Source organism: Peromyscus leucopus, chromosome 7, assembly GCF_004664715.2.
Source record: "Peromyscus leucopus breed LL Stock chromosome 7, UCI_PerLeu_2.1, whole genome shotgun sequence".
NCBI lineage: Eukaryota > Metazoa > Chordata > Mammalia > Rodentia > Cricetidae > Peromyscus > Peromyscus leucopus.
The window spans coordinates 17199484-17226884 of NC_051069.1; the positions used below are offsets into that span (position 1 = coordinate 17199484).

At 37.1% G+C, this 27401-nt stretch overlaps 1 protein-coding gene across 2 annotated transcripts in view; it reads left to right on the forward strand.

Moving 5' to 3' along the window:
• Scaper (S-phase cyclin A associated protein in the ER) overlaps window positions 1-27401 on the forward strand; it is a 359173-nt gene that overhangs the window by 52519 nt on the left and 279253 nt on the right. Inside the window, exons 9-14 of one of the 2 annotated variants that reach the window (XM_028865018.2) lie at window positions 7159-7418; window positions 12265-12492; window positions 18203-18373; window positions 19025-19100; window positions 19820-19937; window positions 20177-20288. In XM_028865018.2, coding sequence (XP_028720851.1) covers window positions 7159-7418; window positions 12265-12492; window positions 18203-18373; window positions 19025-19100; window positions 19820-19937; window positions 20177-20288 — 965 coding nt within the window. The remainder of the gene's footprint in view (window positions 1-7158; window positions 7419-12264; window positions 12493-18202; window positions 18374-19024; window positions 19101-19819; window positions 19938-20176; window positions 20289-27401) is intronic. The other variant, XM_028865019.2, reaches the window with a different exon arrangement.

A 27401-nucleotide genomic window follows, 5' to 3' on the forward strand; every position in this document is an offset into this window, starting at 1 on the left:
CTGTCTATACAGACCTCCAGGTCTCTATGGTTCGTACTGATTAAAGGTTCGAGTCACCATGCCTGGCTGTTTTCAGTGTGGCTTTGAACTCACAGAGATCCGAATGGATCTCTACCTTTGGAATGCTAGGATTAAAGGTGTGTGTGCCACCATTTTCTGGCCTCTGTATCTAGTGGCTGTTCTGTTCTCTGACCCCAGATAAGTTTATTAGGGTACACAATATTTTGGGGAACACAATATCACCACATTTCCCTTTTTTTGTCTAAAATTAAAAAAGCTTATAACTAATACAAGAAAAACTATATCCAATAAGTATATACAATATATATAGTCAAGAATTATATTAACAATGTCTAGTCCATTAACATTTGACAGATTCAGACAAAAAACTCCATTATATGTATTAACAATGTCCAGTCCAGTAACATTTGATAAACTCAGACAAAAAATTTCATTACTTATCCTATCTAAAACAAGTAGTTCTGTTAAAAAAAGTAGATTCAATAATTGACCTTTTTATCTTATCATATCCATATTCTCCTTTTTCTTTTCATAATAGGCTCAATAATCTACCTTTTGTAAAATCCCTTGCTTTCTATCCCTTTTGAGCCATTTTGTAACTTACATATTTACATACAGATAGGTAGCTTTTTTTTTTTTTTTTTTTTTTTTTTTTTTTTTTTTTTTTGGTTTTTCGAGACAGGGTTTCTCTTGTGTAGCTTTGCGCCTTTCCTGAAACTCACTTGGTAGTCCAGGCTGGCCTCGAACTCACAGAGATCCGCCTGCCTCTGCCTCCCGAGTGCTGGGATTAAAGGCGTGCGCCACCACCGCCCGGCAGATAGGTAGCTTTATTATGTGATGTGTAATGTGTGACCTGAGAGTTAATAATAGTAATTAAAATTGGAATTAAAAATTTTTTTGATTTGGTCAGGATTATCAAAGAAAGTGAGAGTATCAGGCAAATTCCTGCCAATTGAACTACCCTACCTTGTGAATTTATTCTTACTCAATATATTCTGACATTGTGGGAAGACACAAATGTGTTCCTCTATTTCTGACATAGCATGCTCATGGCAGTAGCTAAGTGTGTACATAAAACAAAATCAATAAAGATACTGAATATTAAATGTTAGCAAATTTGGCAGAGTTACATGTTTAACAAAGCATATGTATTCCTCACTGTTCCTTTTGCTTCTGATACTTCAGTCTGAATACTTGCTATGGATATGTATTCTAACTTGCTGATTTTTTGTTCTATGTGTCTAATCTATTAATATAGCTAGTACATTCATAATTTACTTTTTTATCATTAAAAATGTGGATTTTCTGGGTGTAAGGCCATCTACTGGAGGATGGGTAGCCTCTTGGGGGCCACATCCCAGAAGAAAACTGACTCTTTCCCATCAGTTGCCAGTGGTGTGTCAACTAGGGATGGGTTCCATCAACTCTTTCCCCAGCCTGCTGGGACTTTGATTTCTTCATTTTCATACTGATCTTCTGTAAACAGTCACAGCTGTTTGAGTTAATGCAGGCAATAACCTTGTCATGTCCTATTCTAACCCTAACTAGATCCAGTAGGTTTACAAAAGAGCACATGAGATTAGGAGGAAACATGGTAGATGGATAGGGGAGGAATTAGAGTGGAGAGAATAGGAGGAGATTTAACAAAATACATTATATAAATGTATGAAATTCTCAAACATAAAACATTTTTAAACCTATGTGAAGTATTGATGGATTTTGAGAAATGTAGTTAGTATTGGATTTTAAAAAATGATATCCAGCTAGAGTAAGTGGTGATACCAGAATATAAGAATGAATGTAAATCCATGCTGAATTACACATTTGTGATAAAACCATAGAAAATCTCAGATTCACAATTTAAAGTCAGCTTTCTTATAGACATGTATTTTTGTTTGGGTGACATTAGGATTGGAATCAATTAGAAAGAAAAAAGCTTTTAGCAGCTGCTGGTCGTCCCTGTCTTTCTACACTTATCACAGCTGTTTTGAAAAATCTGAGCCAGATATCAGTGTAAAAGCTGAAAGACCAGAGAAGCAGGGCAGCCAGCCCCAAGTTCTTACCTCTACGAAAGGAGTGAGTTCCTGTCTCCTCCTGCCTTATATTCCTTTCTCTGCCCAGCCATATCACTTCCTGTCTCAACTTCCCTAGTGCTGGGATTAAAGGCCCATGTGCTACAACTGTCTGGCTCTGTTTCTCTTTCAGACTGGATCAATCTTGTGTAGCCCAGGGTGGCCTTGAACTCATGACGTCTGTCTGCCTCTGCCTCCCGAATGCTAGAACTAAAGGTGTGTGCCACCACTGCTTGGCCTCTATGGCTAACTAGTAGCTTGGCTCCCCACTCTGATCTTCAGGTAAGCTTTATATGTTAGATCACAAATAAAATATCACCACACCATGTATGTACATGCATTAATCCAATCAGTACAGTAAACCCTCTCTTCAATCATTAGCCATTTGTATGTTTGGGGCACTTTATATTTTTGTCATTTTCAAATTCTTAAACAGTTCTTTTCCCTAATAGCCTTCAGTACTAAAGTTCTCCTGGGCCATATCCAATCGTCCTTAAGGATATTTGATAGGAAGTTAAATGATGTTCAACACAGTAGGAAAAAGGTTCTGTTGAGCACTGTAAAGGATGCTGGTTTAACTGTTAACTCCTTGATATAGCTATTCCTTGGAGTTTCCCTCTTTTAATAATTTGAACTGTTTAGAAGTGGCCACTCAACTTCCCAAGAGGCAGTTGTCAGAGTCGTTTTAATGTATGCTGCTTCAAGTGTGAAGCTGATGAACAGCCTGTGGGCAAATGGAGAGACTGCCTGTAAGTCAGCCTGATGTTTTAAATCATCTGCCATTCAAGAATGCTTTATTCCAGCTATAAAGACCACTGCACCTGAAGCTGTGACTCCTTTTTCAGAAGGTCTATACTAGACATGGCTGCCTCAGACAACTTGCACCAGCCTCAGCTGGTGACCTTTTCACCTGCAGCAGTTCTCACTAAGGCCTAGGTGGGAGAATAAATTACCCCTCCCTTTCAACAGAAACCCCTGACAGTTGTAATTCAAAGCCTACGTTTGGACTTATGCCAGACTTGAGATTGGTGCAGAACTTGGAGCACTATTGTGAATGGTACAAAAATATATACAGCCCCACGTTTATATCCCAGCCCCTCCAGGCCATATAACCAGTGGATCAAGCTGGGAATATGAGGAGGGGACAGTGGCAGTGTTTGTCGTGGTGGTAGCAACCACAACAGTAACAAGTGGTTGTAGTGGTAGTGGCTATAGCCACAACAATGAGAAGGCTATTAAAGAGTTATAGGCCTGGACAGTAGTCACCCTGATGACCTGAGTTCAGTTTCTAGTTCCCATAGTGGAAGGAGAGTGCTAACTCCTGAAACTTGTCCTCTGAATTGCCATGGGCACCATGCACAGACAACATACCTAATAAAACAAATATGGAGAGCAATAGAGGGAGACATCCAAAATCAATCTCTGCTATGCATGCGCGCGCTCGTTCGTACACACACACACACACACATGCATACGTGCACACACGCATGCATCCTCCCTCACACACACCTACACAGATACTTGCCCCCCATCCTCTAAACACACAGAATTATAGGTTTTTTTTTTCCCTCTCCTGTCTGAGAAGATGATAGAGAAGAGGCAGAGTACTGTGTTCTAATCCTATCAGGGTTTGGCTTGAGATTGTATTAGGTTTGTTTTTCCTTTTGAGATTTCCATTGAAAACCCTGGGGTACTCACAAACCCACTCCATCCCTGAGTTCCAGTTTTGTTTCCCAACATTGTACAGTTGCTTCAGTTTTTGCTTAACTTGTTATTAACATTCCAGCTGCTGCTTTCTGTTGCTTTCTTGGAGTCTTGCCTTGTATACAAAAAGCTGAGGAGCTGTCAGGCACCTTGGGGAAGATGGAACGCAGATTTTTTTTCCTTATTTTTCTGCAGTATCCCCCATTTTCCTTAAGGCTTTGCCTCTGGACTCTAATATCTGTTTCACCCAGCCAGGAATGTTGGCTTTTGCTAGAACTCAATTCACTGGACTCTCAATCCCAAATGTCTTCAGTCAAAATGCTAAGGTGCATGTAGGTCTGATGCTGCCATTCCCTTCACTCAGGAATTGTAGTTCCTTAAGACATGCTTATGCTGGTTGCTTTCCAGTGTTTTAAACAGCTCGTTTATATATTTTGTCTAGTTTTTATGGCTGTTTTTGGCAAGAAAAAGGCCAATTTTCATTCAAGTTCTTTTTTTATGACCTGAGCTATTAAGTCTAAATACATATACATGGAACATTTACCCAAATTAAAATACACTGGGTTGTTAGAAAGTCTTAGGAAATTTCAGGTGATTTAAATCATTTGGGAGGTGGAGCATTGCTGGTGAGGTGGCTCAGTAGGGAAAGGGCTTGCTGCCAAGCCTGATGACCTGAGTTCATCCCAGGATCCACAGGGTAGAAAGAGAGAACAGCTCTTGAAGGTTGGCCTCTGACTCCCATAAATGCACATGTGCATATCCTCCATAAAATAGAAATAAAATGTATTTTGTTACTGTTGCTGGAGGGCTTTTCTCCAGGTTCCACCAAACCCCGCAGTCCCACAATCCACATATAAAATAATCACTCAGACGCTTATATCACTTATAAACTGTATGGCCGTGGCAGGCTTCTTGTTAACTGTTCTTATATCTTAAATTAACCCATTTTTATAAATCTATACCTTGCCACGTGGCTGGTGGCTTACTGGCGTCTTTACATGCTGCTTGTCCTGGCGGTGGCTGCAGTGTCTCTCCTCCCTTCTTCCTGTTTCCCCAATTTTCCTCTCTCCTTGTCCCACCTATACTTCCTGTCTGGTCATTGGCCATCAGTGTTTTATTTATATAGAACGATATCCACAACACTTCCCCTTTTATTCTTTTTTTAAAAAGGAAGGTTTTAACTTTAACATGGTAAAATTACATATAACAAAACAATTATTGAGCAAGAATTACAGTTACAATATTAAAGATGTCCTGTCTTATATTTGTGAGTTTAAGGTTTTATATCTAACTTATCTTTTATCATAACTGAGGAAATTACAACTATCTAGTCTTCAACCACATCAAAGACCTCAGAAGTATATATGGCACCCAACGTGGGGAGCCAGATATTGGTGAAATTATTTTGGCCACTCCACGTAGTTAAAAGGATATTTATTTAATGGTGTAACTCACAAATTAAGTGATAGGTAGGTCACAGGATCTGGGGAAGGTGTATCGCAGTCCAAGGTGTTCTCTGGAGCTCTGCTCGGTTCACCTCCACGGCTCAGGGTCCCGGCACAGAGAGCACACAGAGAGAGCGCTGGCCCATCCAGCTCTCGGGTCTCCAGGCACCTCCCCTGGCCCCGCAGTTTCCAGAGTCTCAATGGGGGTTGGAACTTCCAGATCCAAGCAGGAATGGCTACCCACTACAGTTACTAATCACATTAAGTTGGAAGCAAATTGTAAAACAATAACTGTATAATTCTGAAGAATTAGGGACTTTATAAGATACTTCTGAATAATGTCAGAAAGGACATCTCAGTGAAAATTTGAGAAAGTGAAGTGAATGAAGGTGAATGTTTAAGAACTTAGGAGATAAAGAAGAAAAACTAAAATACCCTTTGAATTTTCAAAAGAAAAGGTTAAGCCTAAGAAACTTAAAAAGAAAAATAGTTATAAAGTTAAAAATATTTTTCAAATAGATGAATAAAATGACCAGACTCTAATAATATGGACGAAGGAAAAAAAGAGAAAAAAGGGATGTTGTAGAGAATGTACCAGTATTGACAAGATAGTAATAGGGTATTAAAAGCAGTATTATACCTCAGATTTGGAAAATCAGAAGAGATTAACAAAATTCTTAAACTACAACTTCAAATTTGCATCATAAGAATTAGAGAAGCTTGAAAGGACTTTATAAGTATCTTGGAAAAAATGTGAATCTGAAATACTTTTTCACAAAGAAGATCATAGGTCAAGATGACTGTACCTATAAATTCTTCTAAATTGTAAAATAAAAATATCAAATCTTTGAAAATCTGTCCTAAGGGGAAAAGATTTTATTTTATTATGTTAGCATAATCTTAACATCAAGACCTAACATGGAACTTACAGGAAGGTTGTCTCTTGAACACTAATATTACTATTCTAATCAAGCATAATGAACTTAATATTGTGATAAGTAATTATTCACAACCATGTGGGGTATCTCAATTCTTCTTCAATTAGTGTATTGAATTGAGTTGGATGCAACTTTACTAATGAAATTTATAATAGTGGAAAATTTATACACATAAGCTTGTGAAAGGGAGTGTAATTTTTAGTTTTTGTACTTTTGTTCTAACATTCTGTTTAGAGTAACTCAGACAGTTTAATCCATGATTTGCTGTTCTTAAACATTTATTATTATGGGAATAATTTATCAATATAGTTTTCACTGAAGGTTCATTGAAGATGTAATTTGTCTATAACTATTTTGTGTTTCCAAGAGACCTTTGTATAGTTTTTATTTTGAAATACTACTTTTTACTTGCGTCAGTTGTTTAATTATATGATAGTATTTGTGTTGGCTGTCATGACTAATGGATTAGATCCAAGTTTTCAGTAATGTTTTTCTTTCTTTTAAAGAATGAAATGATTAATGATCATGGTTTGAAGTGGAACTGGTTAAATTAACTGGAAAATGAAATTTTTTGTTACATTCTTTTAATTTTATAATTCAATTTTCTCCTCTGTTTTTTATTCATTTTATGATTTCTCTTTTAATTTGCATTATATTTAAATACAAACAAGATATACTTAATAGCATGTACTTTTGATAAAGTTAAGCATGACTAAAAATTGAATATAGAATTGATGTGATTTATGGCATTATTACTTTTTCTGAGTATACAAATAATATTAAAGATGTTTTCTGTTAAGAAACAGACTGAGTAACAGTGCAATAATGTCTAGAATTTGCCTTAAAACATTTTTTGGGAAATAATTAGAAAGGAGAAATTAATAAAATCAGATTGGAAAACATTTCTATTTTATAGGTTTCCCGATATTTTTATCATATAAAGAAAATTTGATTTATTTTCTTCCCTTAATTACATAGAACGGAAAGATGCTGAAGGATGGGAGACTGTTCAGAGAGGAAGGCCAGTTCGTCCCCGATCCACAGCAGTGATGCCAAGAGTTTCACTAGTGACAGAAACCTTAAGATCAAAGGATGACAGTGATAAGGAAAATGTATACCTTTTACCTGGAGAAAGGATGCAGAAAGGTGATCTTGTCGAAGACAGACCTTCTGTTCTCGAATCTCTGTCCAAAGACTCATTACACTCTTCTGACCATCCTCTTGCAGAGAGAACTCAGGTAATGTATTCTGAAAACCCTCACTGCTGTTTTCAAAGATGTCTGTGTGTGATAGGATGTCTCATCCTTTCCACTTAATTCTTCATTTTAAAAGTTGAGGTCTTAGGGAAAGTTTAAGATTAGGTTGGTGAATCTACCCCCTACTTAGATTCACAAGTTAATGTTTATTACATTTTCTTTTTTTCTCTGTCTGCATGTCTGTCTATACTTTGTCAATATCAAAGCCATCTACTTTTATACCATAGCATGTAACTTCTGAAAACAGATATATTCTTTTATGTAGCTGTTTTATGAACTTCAGTGAATTTAACATTTATATACCATCTAGTATATGGTCAATATTCAGATTTTTCTTATTGTTAATAGGTTTTCTACACCCCCAACCCAACCTCCACCCCATAATAGGTTTCTCTGCTGAGACAGTAAGTCAGATCAAGCCAAACTGAAAAAGTATAAAACAGGTTTATTTGAGCAAAGCAACTCTTGGGTGGGTTCTCCAGTCCCAGAGATGGAGGCCAGAGAAGCTGTGTCCACAAACGAAAGCAGTGAGCTTATATAGGTTGTAGATAAGGGGTAATGATGTATCTGCCACTAGCTGGGTTTGTGCCCAAATATGCTCAAAAGCTGAGCACTTTAGGCGGGGATTTGGGCAGCTGGCAACTTCAGAAGAGGAAGCTTCAATAGCCACCAACAGTGGGGAACTGGGCCTTTTCTTTGTTCGGAAATTCTCTGAGTAGGCAGGGTTTGGAGAGAGAAACATGAATGAGGCTTTCTGGATCATGCAGGGGTGAGCTGGAAGTTCCAACTGAACACTTGTCTTAAGTTTTTAGTATTATGTTAAAATTTTAAAAGCTTAATTTTTTTTTAAAGATTGCACTTATTATTTGTGTGTGTTATGGTATACCTGTGGAGGTCAGAGGACAACTTACAAGAGTTGCTTTTCTCCTTCTGCCATCTTGGTTTGGCATTGCACCCACTGAGCCATCTTGCCTACTACCCGTTTGTTTATGGGAGGGGTGAATTACTATGTAGTTCAGGCTGGCCTAGAACTTAACTAACCTCCTACTTCAGACTTTCAGAGGTTAACATTGCAGTTCTATCCTACCATGACTGGCTGATTTGTTGTTTGCTTTTTTATTTTGAGACAGTGTTGCTGTGTAGCCCAAGCTGACTTCAAACCCCTGATCATCCTGTTTCATCCTCCTGAGTTCTGGCTGCAGGAATATGCTACTATGCATGGCCCTACTGATTGTCTTTGTAGATTATTTGTTCCTGATTTAGATGGTTTCATATAGAATCTTGTAGTACGTTTGGTTTTGTTTCTTCACTGTTTTTCTTTTCCTTTCTTTCTTTCTTTCTTTCTTTTTTTTCTTTTCTTTTCTTTTTTCTTTTTTTTGAGACAGAGTTTCTCTGTATAGCCTTGCCTGCCCTGGAACTCACTCTGTAGACCAGGCTAGCCTCAAAATAACAGAGACCCACCTGCCTCTGCTTCCAGATTGCTGAGATTAAAGACGTGTGCTCCCATGGCCAGCTTCTTTACTGTTTGCATTAGGGACAGCTCTTTCTTAGACTTTAATGACTTGAAGTGTTTGAAAGACCTCATTGCAGCTTTTTTGTTTTGTTTTGCTTTGTAAACAGTGTTCCTTGTTTAGTCATTCTTTGTCTATAGTTCAGTTTGTTTTATCTCTTTATGACAGAAATAAAGTGATTTCACTTAAGGTCACAATGATTGTAATTGACCAGGTTTATTATAATTGGCTCAGATGGTGTTCTCTTGCTTCATTTGGGGTTTAGTATCATTAAAAAAGGACATTGAACCATTGAAATTGTTCTGCTTTAACCATCTACAAATGTCAATGTTAAGTATCCTTTTTGAAGTTAAGATTCCCAGTATTTCTTCTTTGACTTAAGAACTTATACACTTTTTAGATATTTATATACAATTTCTCATTCATTGGTGTAATTATTATGTAAAATTAATAATGACATATTATGTCATCTTGTTATCAGAAGAAAGGATCAAAACAAATCATTCATAAAATAGTTGTAATATTTTCAGTTTAGAATACTGTTTAAGTTAATCTTTATCCAGAAGATATTTTCCTCCTTGGAAATAATCCTCAACTTCTTGGTTTTGCTTTTTTCTTTTATTTTTTTACTTTTTGGTATTGTAGTGTCATGACAATGCCAGGCAAGTGCTCTATCACTGAGCTACATTTTTTTTTTAAAAAAAACTATTTGTTTTGAGACAAGATGTTACCAAGGGACTCAGGTTGGTCTTGACTTCACTTTGTAACCCAGGCTGATTTTGAACTTGTGATCCTTTTCTCAGCCTTCCGAGAACCTGGAGCCACAAGTGTGCACTACTGAGCCTGGCCATGACAAGGCTCTACTATTACAGTACTCTTGATGTGCTAGAGCTCTTCACTGTATGTGTTTTATGTCTTTGTGAGGTTGCAAGCGTCTTCAAGTGATACCTTACATAATGTTCTAATTTGAGATATGTAGAAAATAGTCATTATATATTTATTGTCTGTAACTTTAAGAAACTCGAATGCTTGGAGATACTTAGTGAAGAGATCTCCCTCCTTTTCCCCTTTCCTTCCTCTTTACCTCTCTTTTCCTTTTATTTCCTCCCTCCCTCTCTTTTTCTTCTCTCTCTCCATCCTTCCCTTCCCTTCCTACTTCCCTCTCTTTCTGCTTTTTATTTTCAGACAGGTTATTACATAACCCTGGTGGACCTGGAACTCACTATGTGGACCAGGCTGCCCTGGAACTCACAGAGGGTCACTTACCTTTGTCTCCTGAGTGCTAGGATCAGAGGTGTGCGGCACAATGCCCAAGTCTTGCTGCTTTTGAGATAGGTTACACTGAATGTAACCTGTGATCCCCATGTCCTTCCTACCTCTACTGCCTCTGTGCTGGGATTCTAAGCATTTGTCATCATGCCTGGGAAGAATTCACCTTTAAATTTTACCTACCATCAGGAATTTTACTCATGTATCTTACTTAAAACTCTAACTTGATATGGAGATTAATGACATTTTTGTGTATTGAAATAAATATATTTTTGAGATTTAAAGAATAGTTCATACAGAGAAAGTTTGTGTAATTCAAACATTGCCATAATGTTTCAGTGTAAGAGCTTAGTTTTTTTTTTTTTTTTCCCCGAGACAGGGTTTCTCTGTGTAGCTTTGCGCCTTTCCTGGAACTCGCTTTGGAGACCAGGCTGGCCTCGAACTCACAGAGATCTGCCTGCCTCTGCCTCCCAAGTGCTGGGATTAAAGGCGTGCACCACCACCGCCCGGCTAAGAGCTTAGTTTTGATGGAAGTCAGTAAGAACAGTATTCATATTCTTCACTGTCACTCTAAAAATGGAATTAGGGTATTTATATATTTTTTCAACTTCATTTTATGGTTTAGCTTTGATTTCTTAGATAAATAGTACTGAGTTTTTAATAAATAGTCAACTGTGGTATAAACACCAGTAATGCTAATATAAATATTGTCAAGAAGATTACAAACCATGGTGACTGACAGATTAATAATGTTGATAACATTGTAAACAGCATGACCCAATTTAAATGATGTTTATGTTAAAATCAACACTTTGGATGCTAATAGTTCTGACCAATAGTAGGACGTCTAAAGTAGCCTGTGAGACTTGGCCAAGTTTTCTATTTTTAGAAACAGTTCATTAAACTGGGAACTTTATGGCCACTGCAATGTTTATTAATGCTTATTTAGAAGTGATGTGAGTATTAAATTCACAATTTTAGGTTTTAGTTCTTTGACTTGAAATATAATTGGAACATAAAACACTTGTGTTTTTTAAATCTGTTGGAATGTGAAAATAGACTTGGCTATATTTACTAAATTAGATTTTAAAATGGATATGTAGGTAGTCTAAGCCAATGTTAGTGTCCTTTTGTATTTTCACATTTCTGTTGGCCATGTGTGTTACTCTTGAGGGGGACATGGGGAACATCTAAATCTAAAGTACATAAATTGCGTAAATTGCGAGAGGAGTCACACTGGGTATTTTAGAAGTGTTCTATTAGCTCAACTTTCTTTCCGAGATTAACTATAGGGTGTCTTTTTCAGTTTTTTCCCCAAAATTTCAAAGATTTATGAGGTCATGTTTTAAAGAGGACAAGTTTGATAATTGTAAGTAAACTGCCCCAAAATGTATTTTAGTGAAAAATGATATCAGGACATTTTCAGGATGCTGGTTCTTTCCACTTGATATTAGACAGTTCACAAACAACTGCATAATACCTTTGATTAAATGAGTACAGCAGTTAGCATTATGAGTGTGACTAGATTTCCTTGTGGAGATATGAAATGCTCATTCAAAACTAGCCTATTAGGGCTGGTGAGATGACTTAGCAAGTAAAGGTACTTGCTGCCAAGCCCAGTGACCAGAGTTTAATACCCAAAACCCACATAGTGGAAGTAGAGAATCCATTCATGCAAGTTGTTCCCTGATCATACAGCTTAGTGACAAATGCGTATATGTGTACATATGCAGACATACATAATAAACAAATGTTAAATGAAAGCCAGTCTACTAAAAGGAAATTTTGCAATTTATATAGCATCATTTCTCAGAGTACCAAAGATGGTGCTAAACACATAGTGGGCATATAGATAAAGTTTCTGCAACTGAATGGTTTCCTTCCTTCTGCTGTGCTAAGCTTCGGGGGGTGGGGTGGGGAGGGGACTTTTCTATTAGGTAAGTGCTACTTCATAGTTGGTAGGTTAAGCAGAACTAGCTTTTACAAAATCTAATATTTGGTACATTTGAAAGTCGTCCCTGGTTTATTCTAAAAGTATGTGTTTTTAGTTCACAGTGAGTATATTGGATGATGTCAAGAATTCTGGTGGTAGTCAAGACAATTCAGTGCATACTTCTGAAATACCCACCGTTCACAGTGATGCAGTATGCCTTGCTGTTACTCAGCAAGCCACCACAGCTTTGCCAACAGAGAAAGACAGAGTTCTGGCCGAGAAAGCAGGAATAGTGAATGAGACAGACCCTTCAGATATTTCAAATGTGAGTGCTGCTGACTTGGTAAGAACAACTTATCGGAATTCTGTACAACTATATTAAAAAGGAATAAATTTTAATAATATCAATCTATATTATAACTTTATATTTTAGAAAACAGGTTTTATATGTCAATTCATTTCAACATTTTTCTTACAGTAATATTTTCATATAGTTAAGATTCTAGCTGATTTGTAGAGGATGAAAATGGTAATACAACAGTTAAAACTTGTTCAGAATCAGTTTGTATGTGATTTGATCAAATACATTTTAGTCCAGGATGAAGAAACCAAACCTAGCTGGCCAGTGGTGGCACATGCCTTTAATCTCAGCAATCTGGAGGAAGAGGCAGAGGCAGTCTGATCTCTGTGAGTTTCAGCCCTTCAGCCCAGCCTGGTCTACAGAGCTAGTTCCAGGACAGCCAGGGCTACACAGAGAAACTCTGACTTGAAAAACCACACACACACACACACACACACACACACACACACACACACACACACACACACACGCTAGACAGATAACCAGAAAGGAAAAGAAAACTAACTCTGTACTTGCAAAGGCTTTTTCTTTAACATCTGGCATTCCTATATATGGAAAGGACGCCTGCTGCTCTTTTGCTTTGCTTTGGTTTTGTTTTTTCAGCCAAGGTTTTGTGTACTGTCAGTTATGTAACTGAGGATGACACTGAACTCCTGACTGTGTTTACACCTCCCAAGTGCTGGTATTGCAGAAGTGGACTTTCAAAACCAGTTGGAGTTGGTCTTTAAGATGAAATTTATCGTTAGTTCCAAATCTTTGAAAATGCATTGATTATGTGTAGTTTTATGTTTTTGTATGATTACTTAATTTCTGCTTATCTATTCCTAATTCTCATTTTAGTATTACTACACCTCAACCCTGGGGCTGATCCAAAGTAATACTTAACTAGCTTTCCTTAAGTATCTTTTTAAAGAAATGGGCACATATATAAATGAGATACATTATGATTCAAATTTTATTTTGTAATTTATATACACATATTTTAACCTTTCCTTTTGTGTAAGTGTGTATATGATATATATGTACATGGTATGGTTGTGCGTGCACGTTTGTGTGGGCACTGATAGTGTCAGTACGTCTTCCTCTATTGCTCCCTTCCTGACTGAGACAGGGAAGCTTCCTAAACCTGGAACTCCTAGGGTGGCTAGGACGGCTAGGCAATGAACTCCGGGGATTTGCCTGTTTCTGTCACTCCCTTGCCCCACACTTCTACTCCCAGGTGACTGATAGGAACGGCTGTGCCTGTGTTGTGTGTGCTGGACACCAGACCTCAGGTCCTCACGCTTGAGTGGCAGGTACTTTACCAAATGAGCCGTTTCCTGGGTCCCTCATTGTATTTTTTCAAAGGCAATTATATATAATAATTTCTTTGAAAATTTAATAATTTAGGATATCTGCAAGTGACATTAGGTAAAATTCTACATCTTAAAGAGATAATCACAGAAACTATAGTAGGAAATTGATATGAGATGTTTGAGAGAAGAAAAGAAACGAACGAACATGACAGCAATAACAGACACACTGCTCAGTTCCTTAGCAGGGGTGGGTAGGCTTTTCTTCCCTTGTGTCTTCCAGTAATGGACTTTCAAACATTTAACACAATCAAGACCAAGCAAGTAATTACTTTAACGTAAGGTGTACAATTTGTCATATTTATATTTTTAAGTCTCTGCAGCTAGAAAGCATATTAAGTTGTTTATCTTGTGATTTGATTGTGGGGGGCTCTCATGGGTTGCTTTAGTAGTGTCACATGAAGTTTCTTAAGTGGGGAGAAACAAAGATTTCTTGAAATGATGAGAAAACTGATTTTTATTTTGTTTCTCAGTATGATATTGTCATAAGACTAGTTAAAATAAAGCAAAAATTCAAATTACTTGCTGCTCACTTGCTTAATAGAGCCATTCCTAAAAATTGACTGGGAATCTTTCTGAGTAATTAGGGTGCTTGCTTGGCATGTGTGGGCCTCGAGTTTGAGCCTTAATTAAAAAAAAAAAAAGCCAAACTTTTCTACAGCGATCCCTGAGCCTTGGGAAAATTGTGAGAGCCAGAGGTGGTCAGTAACATCAAGAAAACACTGTTCTCCATACACAACAAGGCAGCTGCACGTGTGAACCCATAGCAATTGTGACAGCATGCACAAGATTGTCCAAAACTCCAGCATAGGGTGGTCAGGAGGAAGACATAAAATTCCACCACTAGCTCAGGAACTATGGCATTTGGAAGCTTCTAGGAGAGGGAGAGTCAGTTTTATTTAATGGTGTGATCACATTTCTTTAATGAGGTCGACCACTTGATAGGGAGGCCCTATTTCCAAGACTAGCTGGGCAACACAAGCTCAGTTTGATGGTAAGAGAAAAAAGAAGAAGAAATCCTTACTTGAGTGGGAAGGGATGGGAAGGTGGCAATGGGAGTTTCATATACTTTCTGGAATTCTCAAAGAGTAAAAATATTCTTGAGAAGATACATTATAGATGTGCATTAAAATGTCATAATAAAAGCCCACTATTGTGTCTAATGAATATATGCTAATCAAAACATTTGAAAAAGCTAACCTTTACTAATATTATAATAATATACTGTTATAAATCTAGTTTCTATTGATTCTAACATTTTAGAATTGAATTTTTAAATTTTCTTGAAAAGTTGTTTAAAATAATAATAAATTATTTGTATCTCACCACCTGAATATAAAGTATGGATGCTGAATCAGTGTGTCATTCATAAGCTCTGGTACAAGATTTGAATCTCAGATTTTCATGTTTCAAATAGAAATATATTTCAATAAATATAAAATTGAGACAATGAGGAAACAGTAGATCTACGTACTAACATACCTTTTGCAAACACACACATAAACACTTTGATGTTTCGAATTTAGGTATTGTTTTTATGTTGTGTGGCAAATTAATAACAGCCACTTTCTTTAGGACTCTCAGGCTTCTAGAAGGAATGTATGATGTACAGTAATAGTCTTTAAACTTCCAAACTCATTCTGTTCTTTGGGGACAGCCTTTGTGAGTTTTTTGTTTTGTTGTTGTTGTTCTTTGTGTATTTTGAAGGGAGCCTGTTACTGAATGAGGAAGGGAAGCCCCAAAATACAGATGTGTAGATTCTGTTCCACATTACTTAAAACCTGGGGTTTAAGTATTTGCAGATTGACATAATTTTATTGAGTTATAATTGACTTTTAGTAGTCTTTGCATACTTAGTGTATGCAAACGGATGAACTTTTCCTGTGCTTATACCTTTGAAACCACCACTATAACCGAGAGCCTGAACACAGGGAGTGCACTCAGAGTTCCCACATTCTCCTCCACAACCTTCCCTCGAATCCTGCTTTTCCCTTCTTCCTCTTCCCCTGTATCCTCTTCTCCTGGTTTTTACTATGTTGAAGTTTGAATTTTCAGAATTTGATATAAATTAAGTCATATATTCTTTGGCATCTTTCAGCAGCATAGTTGTTTCTAGGTTCTTCCATGAGGTGTTCATAATAGCCCATTGCTTTTTTAGCTTCAGTAGTAGCTTGTTTTGTACACACAGTACAAGTTTGTTCATTCTTTTGTTTATAGACATCTAGTTGCTCCTAGTTTTTGTTTTGGTTAAGAAACGACGAATATTGTCTACTTTTCTTTTTTGGCAGTAGTAAGGATTGAAACAGGGCCTTGTGCATTCTAGGAGCCATATCCTTAGTCCTATTCATGCATCTTTGTGTGAACATGTGTTTTCATTTCACTTGGGAAAATAGCTAGTTCAGTTTTGTTGATAATATCTTCATGTCTTCTATAGTCTTATTTTCTGTCTTCATGCTCTGACATTTTAGAGACAGATGTTTACTTCTCTCAATGTAAATGATTTTTTAAAATAAAATTGATTGAGTTGTAATTTATATAACATAATTTATCCATTTAAAGTTTAGAATGAAATCTTCTTAAAATATATTTGCACACTTGTTTTTCCTTTACCATAATATGTAACAACATGTCATTCCCCTTAAGAGAAACTGGGTACCATCCCTGGCCTGCTAACTTGCCTTCTGTGTCTGTTCCTTTGCCTGTTTTGGATATGGCAGGAGTAGAATATGTACCTAATGCTTTAAAGACATATCCATGTTTTAGCCTATTTTTAAGTTTCATTAATTCTTACAACCAAATAATATTCTGTTGTATGGATATGCAATACTGTACTTTTCTATTCTTCAGTTGTACATTTAGGCCATTTTTATTGTTTGGCTATTAGCTATTATGAGTATACAGTTTTTATGTCTGTATGTTTTTATGTCTCCTCTATACATATAAAGGAGTTGCAAGTCTGGTGGGCCATATAAACTTGCATGCTTAACCATTTGGAGAACTGCTAGTTTTTTTTTTTCCTAAAGAAGTTACACAATTGTTTTTTGTTGTTGTTGCTGCTGTTCTTAGATCTCTTTTGTTTTGTAGCTTAGGCTTTGCCTTGTGTAGTTTGAAACTCTCTTAAGTTCATTAGATTTTAAGAGACTTTCATTCATGGTAAATTGTTCCTTCACGAAATGACCCTCTTTGTTCCTAGTGATAAGTTTTACTCTGAAATCTGGCTTTGATGTGACTATCTCAGGTTTTTTTTAAAATTAAAATATAATTACATCATTTCCCCCTTACCTTTACTCCTTACAGCTCTTCCTAGTCATTCCCCACTTGCCTCCTATCTCAGGTTTTCTTTGTCTTTATTATTATGATTTACTTTAAATCTGTATCTTTAAGTTTCTTATGAGAAACATAGCTGAGTGTTGCTTTTGATCCCATTTGACAGTTTCGACTGGTTAATTGGTGATATTTAGACTATATGTTTGTTTACAATTATCAGCTTAGTATTTGTTTTCCCTTTGACTCATGTATATATTGTTCCATCTTTTGCTTTTTAAAATCGTTTTATATACTTTGTTGGTTTTTTTATTTTTTAACTAATTAATTAATCAATTTTTTTGAGACAGGGTTTCTCTGTGTAGTTTTGGTGCCTGTCCTGGATCTCACTCTGTAGACCAGGCTGGCCTCGAACTCACAGAGATCTGCCTGGCTCTGCCTCCCAAGTGTTGGGATTAAAGTCACCATCACCTGGCCACTTTGTTGGTTTATTAAGCATAAATCTTCATTTTGTTATTTTAGTGTTTGCCTTTGTGTTTATAGTATAAATTCTGAGATAGTCATAGTACTTACTAATGGATAATTCTCAGTCATATTGTTTAATTATTATTTTTAGGTTATATAAACATGTTCAAAATATAATCGTCTCTATAGCCTGCATTTTTTTCATGTTCCTATCATAGCATACTATCCTTGTTTCATTTTTAAGGAAAATATTTGATCTGCAGCTGTTTTGAATTTGGCCATTGAGATGAAATTCTCACTTTCCCATAGATAATATCTGTTATTTACATAACTTCACAGTTTCTCATACAGAGCAATCTGGTAAAGAAGGTCAGACATGGATTGTTCTTACATTTCATGGAGTAGTAAATAAGCCCTTGGCTCCATGCACCTTGTAAGTCATACTGCTAATGCATGCTTGAGCTTGGGTTGGATCCAGGTTTTCTGATTCTAGGTCAACATTTTTTATTATATAGATACTTTCATATCTATGTTTAGTTTATGATTATCCTAGAAAAATTCATTAATGTTTCATGATTCTGCCCTGTTTTTTGTCTTTAAAAACCTAATAGTCCATGGCAGAAGTTCTCGCTAAAAAGGAAGAGCTAGCAGATCGCCTAGAGAAGGCCAATGAAGAAGCCATTGCCAGTGCTATTGCTGAAGAAGAGCAGTTAACTAGGGAAATCGAAGCTGAAGAAAACAACGATATTAACATCGAGACTGACAATGACAGTGATTTTTCTGTGAGCTTCTTAGTGTTTCAAAATCTTGAATAATAGTAAAATTTATTGTGGTGGTGGCTTAAATAATAAGCAGTAGCAAAATTTTCTTTTAACATTATTACAAAATATTCCCATATGTGATACAGTTGATAAATAGGAAGTTCTCATTCTCATTTTACAAATCAAGAAATTGTATCTGTCAGAAAGTAAAAACCCAATTTTTCTCAGACTGTAATTTCTAGGGACTGGAGAATGTATTGTTCTTGTTTTATCTTACTGGTGAATAACACATGATGTATTGTTTTGTGGCTAAGTATTCAGGTTATGTATGTTAGTGGAGGAGATTTCTTGAACAAAACCATAAGTTTTCTATTTCATTTATTCCTAATAATTACTGTCAAATACTTTTGAATTTTAATGTATGCTTTGTGTTTATTTGTTGTGAAATATAATTAATTTGTTCTTGTGGATGGCCAGTAAACTATTAAAATACATAGTCTGAGTATTTTAACTTGGTAATTATGACTATATAAGGGATGCCATTTTGTTTTTGTTTGTTTGTTTGGTTGGTTCAGTGAAGTTTATTAGAAGTTAGAAGGAGATATGTAGCTCATTTTTAAGTTTATAATATTCAGTGCAAAAATAATTTTTTAATTTTTTATTACATTCTAGGCTAGCATGGGCAGTGGGAGTCTATCTTTCTGTGGTATGTCTATGGATTGGAATGATGTTCTTGCAGATTATGAAGGTATTGTGTGTATATGTCTTTGAGTATTTGGTTCATAGGCATAATGGGATATACTAGATATCTTATATGCAGTTTTTAGGTAAAATAAATTGAGGTAGAAATACTTTTCCAAGTCATTTTCATATGGAGATAGCTCAATAAGTAAAGTGATTGCCTTACAAGCTTGAACAGTGGAGGTCAGTCCCCAAATCCCAAGTAAAAATACCAAGTATGATCATTTGTGCTCATGAACCCAGTGAGGGGAAGTGGAGCAAGCGTATCTCTGGACTTTCTGGCCAGGCAGCATCATCTAATTGGTGAACTCTAGGCCAGTGAGAGATTCTGTATCAAAGGAAGTGGACAAGGTTCCTGAGGATGGTGCCCATAATTGTTCTCCAGTCCCCACATACATGTGCAGATACACACGTGTATTTAAAAAAAAAAGAAATCTCAAAGTTAGCTTTAAAAAAGTACATGGCAAGCCGGGCGGTGGTGGCGCACGCCTTTAATCCCAGCACTCGGGAGGCAGAGCCAGGCGGATCTCTGTGAGTTCGAGGCCAGCCTGGACTACCAAGTGAGCTCCAGGAAAGGGGCAAAGCTATGCAGAGAAACCCTGTTTCGAAAAACCAAAAAAAAAAAAAAAAAAAAAGAAGTACATGGCTAAACAGTAACTTTTTTTCATATATATATATATGTATATATATATGAAATTTTTTTTTAAACTTTTTTTCCCCTGTTAGCTCGTGAATCTTGGCGTCAGAATACATCCTGGGGGGATATTGTAGAAGAGGAGCCAGCTAGACTTCCAGGACATGGAATTCACATGCATGAAAAACTTTCTTCGCCATCTCGTAAAAGGTCTGGCCTTTGAAAATTCTCTTGAAATGCCTAATAGAAGGAAATTTTGATTATTACCTGGAGTTGTTCCATGACTATTTTTCAGCATTGTGTATCAGGACATTCCATATTTATCCAGATGACAAGCACTAGGCTGAAATGCATCTTGTATACATTGAGAGTTTTGAAGTTCAAAGATCTCTGATTTAGCCTTGTCATGTGAACATGTACGTATCTTGTTCATTTGTCTATAATAATAGGACTATCGCAGAATCTAAGAAGAAGTATGAAGAGAAGCACATGAAAGCTCAGCAGTTAAGGGAAAAGCTACGTGAAGAGAAGACACTAAAGCTTCAAAAGTTGTTAGAAAGGGTGAGCTTTTACATTTTTTAAATAAGTTAATAAATAAGTTGGTGGATTGTTTTCAAGCAGATTTTGTTGTTGTTGTTCTGAGACTAAAAATAAATATATATATTTTTAATCCCCATTGGTACTTCTGTAACCTGCTTCCCTGGGTAATGGTCTTCTGCTATTGCAACAAGACTGTTACACTTGGATGAATTGACTATTTTTTTTAAAAATGAACAGATAGCAAGGCAGAGACAAAAGGAACTGTAAAATGAATAAAAACTAACTGCATCAGAGGAACATAATAAAACCCCAACAACTAACTCAAATGCTTGGAAATCTACAAGTTTTTGACAAAGTATTTAAAATAGTATCTCTGTGGATGTTAACTGAGCTATGAGAGAACACACTAATTTAACAAAAAACACAAGGAGAAAAAAGTTCAAAAGCAGGTGGAGAGCTGCCTCAGGGGTTTAAGAGCATTGGCAGCTCTTCCAGGGGTCCTGTGTTCAATTCCCAGCAACCACATGGTGGCTCACAACCATCTAGACTGGGATCTGATGCCTTCTTCTGGCATACAGGTGTACGTGCAAATAGAGCACCGTATACATAAAAATAAATCTTAAAAAAAAGTTCAAAAGCAAGATAAAAGCCATAAAAGGAAGCAAATAGATTTTTTTAGAGCTCTAGAATATAGTAGCTGAGGCTACTCTGGTTGAGGATCACTCTGTACTAGCATCCTGTCTTGACTGTCCACTCCTAGCATGGCTGGGTAGTCTTACAGATAGTTTTCTTTTTTACCTGGAGTCAGATCCCTACTGTAAAGCTAAGTATACTTTTTGTCCCACTGGCTCATCTATCCCAGTTATGAAGGACAGTGTTGTTATTTAAATCTCATGACTCTAAGCCCTTTTTTGGAATTTAAATAAGTAGACCTCTTAAGACACTTGAAAAATTTACATGATGACATTGGGTTCATGAATACATTAACAGGCAAAAACAGAGCATAGGAATGCTAGGAACTTTTAGCTTAACACTGTACAAATCCTCATCTTTGACCTGAGATATGTGTTACTTTCTGCTCTAACCAAGGAGCCACCTGCTTTTCTGAAGGAATTGACGATATTCACCAGCAGGGGAATGGGATACTACTTGTAGTGGTGACCATATCAGGAAGCACATTTGAAAAATGCTAATGTAGGTGCAGTAGGACAATAAAACAGATTTATTATGAGGCATGGACTGTCCAAGCTAGCCCAGGAAAAGCTGTGGAGACATGTTTGAATTGTACAACTCTTGGAACTTGGTTTGTGTTAAGGACATAGGAGACTTGGTTGAATTCAAGAAAATAGAAACAACTATGCAATAATGTTTCTTTTCAGTGGAAAATATACTTCCTTGGGAAGCAAAATAGCTAAGTCCTCTTTTATCCATAAAACAGTTTTATTACCCTTTCAAACCTCATTATCAACTGAAATCTGTTGAATCTCTTACAAGTATTTGTTTCAGTATTATTCACAGATGGTTTTATAATTTTGAATATTATTTTAGCCTATGAAATTCCCTTTTTTATAATAACACATGAAGAGACATGGGACAGGTCTGCTTGGTAAAACCTTTGTTGTGCAGCTCTTATTTCTCTAGCCGCCAGCACCTGGTTTTAGGGGATGGTTTTACATTGGCGGATTTCTCAGCCTTTCTTCCATGGGGCAGACGTGTTAAAATGCACATGGATAGAATTGATACATAGTAACAGGATGGGACAACTTTTGGAAAGAAGCTGAAACCCTAGTATCAGTCACAGTGAGCAAGCACATCACAGGAGACTGGGTGTTGCTCAGGGTAGAGGGCTTGAGTAGCATTTAGGGTGTTTTGGTTCAATTGTTAGTAGCTCCCTCCCCCTAGAACAAAAAGTGAGTGTCTTAAGTGATCCAGTTCCAATTTCCAGCCCTTTGCTAAGTTAGACAATTATGGTTCATCTCAGATATATAGGTTCTTAGTCCCAATAGTGACTTTCATGGAGCTACTTTCTCTGGTGCAGTAGTTATGCTATTTCATTTAAGGACTTTTTGAAATTTCCGAATTTCAAATAATTTCACAGTTACTGCAACTTAGTTTTTTGTGTTTGTTTGTGTGTGTGTGTATTCACACATACACACTCACATGCACGTTTGTTTGTGTGTGTGTATGTACGCATACACACTCACATGCACATTCATGCATGTGCCATGGTGCCATCTGAAAAGTTACAGGAGAACTTACAAGAGTTGGTTTTCTCCTTGGACCATGTGGGCCCTGACAATTGAACTCAGGACATCATGCTTGACAAGTATGCCTCTCCAGTGAGCCTTGTTGCTGTTCTGCTGTACCTTTTGAGTCTGATACCTTCCATTCACATAACTTCAGAAATTTGTCTGGTCGCCATTGCTGGAATAGTATTTCTAGATGTAGTAAATACAGTGTTAAAGGGGAAACTTTTTCTGGTTAGCATTTTAGAGTTTGCTAGAAGCCTTTTTTTGAGATATAAGTAGCTTAACATCTCTAGGCTTTAGGTGTTTTTGACTCTAAAATGACTTATTTTCTAGGACTGTAAACTGAAGTCATGTATATTTGGCCTAGGGAATATGCAAATTATTATCTCAGGACTGTAATAATTAGTCAAAGAACAAAATACCATGCTTGATGTGGCCAAATGTGAATTACGGTTCAGTCCTTCCTGGATTTTTAATCACCTAGATTTGGAGCTGAGTGTAAGTTGATTGAACATGTCTTCATGCGTCTAAGGCATAGATGTATCCGGGTGCTGCACATGTAGCTGAGCATGTGCTTCTGAGCCCCTCTCTGTGCCTTGATGCTCTTCCCTTTCCCACTTCAAGGCCAGTACTGTAGAAAGGACAGATGTTTGTTAAGGACCTTTGAGTCACTGTGCTTTCATTAAGTAAGGCCATCAACCCAGGTTTCAAAGAGATCCTATATTTTATGATTAAATGAGCCTGAGTTTTTTCTTATTCATGGAAAACATACTAGTATGTTAATGGGATTGAGATCAGAGAACATAATTTGTTTAATATATAAATAGGATAGTTACTGTTTTACCAGATACTTTAAGTGTTTGCCGACCTGTCCAACAGCACCTGAACAGGGGAGCATGGATTAAGAAGAGACAAGACACAGAATAGAATTGGGAGGACTCTCAGTGAATACTGTAGCCCTGAATTTATTTCTCATGGCCTTTATATACAGAAAGCAAGGAGGCAAAAAGACCTCCTTATCTTAAGGACACCATGGTTCAAGGAACAGACAAGTGCAAACACCTCCTTAATTCTCAGGACAGCTGGTGATCATGGCCTTTGGCAAAACATCCTGGTATCCAGCCCTGAGGAGCAAAAACAAGCTTGAACTCTCTGACCCTAAGTCAAAAACTCAAGCCACAAGATGGAGTCACTGTGGGTTCCCATATTTACTGAGTAGTATACTACATTATTTTTGAGCTCTTATAACAACCTTAATCACAGATTTACATAGATACTGGTTATTCACCAAGACATGTCAGGGATTAGAAAGGTTTGTATGACCTTCATATGGCCACTGAGCACTAGTAGTAATCAGAGTTTGAGTTTGGTTATGTTGAATGAATTGGTCTCACTACTCAAATGGTGGTCCTTGAACTAGTACAGCAGATGTTTCCTGTCTGTGATGAGGTAAGTGTGGATACTGATAAGACACATGTAGAAACTATAAAGTAGTTTGCTGAGTATACTTTTCCTGTTCAATCTAACAGAAAGAAAACCTGGGAGAAAAAGAATAATGTGACCAATTTAAGATTAGTAGAGAAATTCACCAGCAGATTTGCTCAAACACTTTAAAGAGCCAGGATTCATGATTCTTCTGCCTCTACCTTGTGATTGCTGGTTACAGTTGTGTTATCATACTCAGCTAAAGTAAACTCTCTAAAAGGGAAAGCAACGACATTCACAACATAAACCATAAAATTAACTTAAGCATAAAAAGTTAAATATGTATGCTGAAAATGGTAAAAGAAATCTATGAAAGAAAATAAAGAAGACAAAAGTAAATGGAAATACATTAATGTTCATTGATCAGAAGAAATAACCTGATGCACTACCATACTACTATAAGCAACTTCATATTCAGTGGAATACCTAATAAAATTCCTCTGGTTTGGGATTTCTTTTTTTATACAAATTTAAAAAAAAGAAAGAAAGAAAACAAAAAAAAATTCTAATGAAATATAAAAGACCACAAGTACAAAACTAATCTTGACCAAGAAAAAAAAAATCCAGGAATATCAGATTCCCTGACTTCAAACTTATTACACAGGCATATTAATAAAAATGCTATAACACTTGTAAAAGAGTATACGTAGATGTTAGTGGAGCTAGAGGTAAGCCAGGGCCACCATGGCTACTGAACTTTTTCAATTTTTTTTTTTGACTTTGTAAATTTGGTTTGTTCTTCACTGTCTTTTTCTTTTTTCTTTTCAATTTTATAATTAATTTAATTTTACATATCAGCCACGGATTTCCCTGTCCTCCCTCCTCCCACCCCCAGCCTTCCTCCCCTCCAATCCTTCCCCTATTCCCACTTCCTCCAAGGCAAGGTCTCCCCTGGGGATTCAGCTCAGCCTGGTATATTCAGTTGAGGCAGGTCCAGTCCCCTCATCCCTACACCAAGGCTGAGCAAAATGTTTCAGCATAGGCCCTAGGTTCCAGAAAGCCAGCTCATTCACTAAGGACAGTTTTTTTTTTTTTAAAGATTTATGTGTTTTTATTGTATGTGTATTGGTGTTTTGCTTGCATGAATGTCTCTGCACTATGTGCATGCCTAGTGCCCTCAGAGGCCAGACAAGAAAATAAGATCCTCCCTGAATGGAGTTTCAGATGGTTGTTAGCTACCCTGTGGGTTCTGGGAAACAAACCCTGGTCCTCTGGAAGAGTAGCCAGTGCTCTTAACCACTGACCCACTTCTCCAGCCCAGTCTACTGATCCTTTGGTAAGAACACCAAAAATGTACATGGGGGAAGTATAGTGTTTTCAGTAAATAGTGCTGGGGGAAACTGATATTTAAAGTCAAAAAAAGGATCAAATAAACACTTCTGTCCCATACCATATACAAAAATCAATGCAAAATATATTAAATATTTCAAAGAAGACCAGAAATTACAGAACATTTTGAAGATTGCATAGGGAGAACCTTTGGCAATAATTTTTTTATATGACATCAAAATATAGGCAATAAAAGCAAAACTGGATAATTAGAGTCATCCCTGTTAAAACTCCTCTTCGCAGCAAAGAGGAAAACTCAGTGAAATGAAGACCGCTTACAAATGGCAGGAGATACTTGTCAGAGTGGTCAGATGTGGTATTAATATGTAAAATACTAGCCAGCAAAACTAGAGCAATAGGAACCTGTACACACTAGTCAAAGAGCCTAATTGACTCTTCTCTTCTTTTTTTTTTTTTTTTTTTTTGGTTTTCCGAGACAGGGTTTCTCTGTGTAGCTTTGGGCCTCTCCTGGAGCTCACTTGGTAGCCCAGGCTGGCCTCGAACTCACAGAGATCCACCTGGCTCTGCCTCCCAAGTGCTGGGATTAAAGGTGTGCGCCACCACCGCCCGGCTTTTTTTAATTTTTTTTTTTTTGAACTCTTCTTAAAAAATAAGATGGCTTAAATATCTTAAAAACTTAGATGGCTTAAAATATCTCAGAAAGATGTTCAACTTGATCAGGGAAATGTAACTTAAGCTTCAGTGATGTATCTCTTTACACCTGATAGGATGGCTCTCTCCAAAATGACAGAGGTTAAATGCGCAGTATGGATATCTAGAAAGTGAATCTCTTTTAAAAATATTTGTATTAATTCTTTGAGAATTTCATACAATGTATTTTGATAATATTCATCCCAAATTTGTCCCCCTAGCTATTCCCAGGTCCACCCCCACCTCCTTACACTGCCCAGCTTCCTGTTATCTTGTCATCATTGTCATCCTTACCACCACCATCACCCTCCCCTCTTAAGAAACCTGATTCTTCCTTCCCTAGGAGCCACCACTTCTCCATAGGTCCTCAGTTGGGATGGGGACTCATGACCCCTCTTTTTTCCACCCTGGAATGTTGATTTGATCTTACAGCAGGCCTGTGCAGGCAACCACAGTTTCTGTGAATTGGTGAGTGCAGTGGAGCTGTCATGTCCAGAAGATGGTGTTTTGCTCAGGTCCTCCTCTACCTCTGGCTCTTAGAGTCTTTCTACTTCCTCTTCCGTGATGATCCTGAAGTCTTGGGGATGGAGTGTGATACAGGTGTTTCATATGTACCCGAACAATCCACTACTACTTATTTTCCGCACTTTGGCCATTGTGAGTTTCTGCATTAACCACTGCATAAAGTTCTCTGATGAAGTCTGAATGCTGCCCTAATCTATGGGTAGAGCAGTCTCAATTTAAATGGCAGTTGGTACTCTGTCCATTTAGCAGATAATAGTGACAGGTTCACCCCTGGGGCCTGGGAGCCTCACAACCCTGGTTTATTGGCGAGCAGACATGCATTTTCTCTTGTGAAGAAATGTGTTTAAAGTGTTCACTATCCCTGGACAATTAGAGAATTGGATAATACCCACTTACAATAATATCCAGTTACAGAATTGGAAATTAAAACTACTTTTGAGTTTTTTTTATATCCCAGTCAGAGTGAATAAGATTAAGGAAACAAAAGACTGACCATTTGAGATTGGATAACCTCTTAGGGGCTTCCTTCCTGGAGAAGATAGATTCTCCCTCTCTCAGCAGGCATTTATTGCCTGTAGCTCTTCACCTGGGCTGGAGCCTTCTAAGATGTCTCCCATACATGTTGTCGTATCAACTGGTGGTGTTATTGTGCTGGTATTGTTTAGTGACCATATTATTGAGATGTAGTGTGGACGGCTTCCCTCTCATAAATATAAGATGCTTTCTCACAGCAGAAGTCCTGTTCATCAAGGATATGTGAGGTAGGGGTGTGTGTGTGTGTGTGTGTGTGTGTGTGTGTGTGTGTGTGTGTGTAAGACAGTCAAGAATAAGAGGTCATGAATTTGAGAGGGAATGTGGTGAACATGGGAGAAGTTGGAGAAGGAAGAGGGAGTGG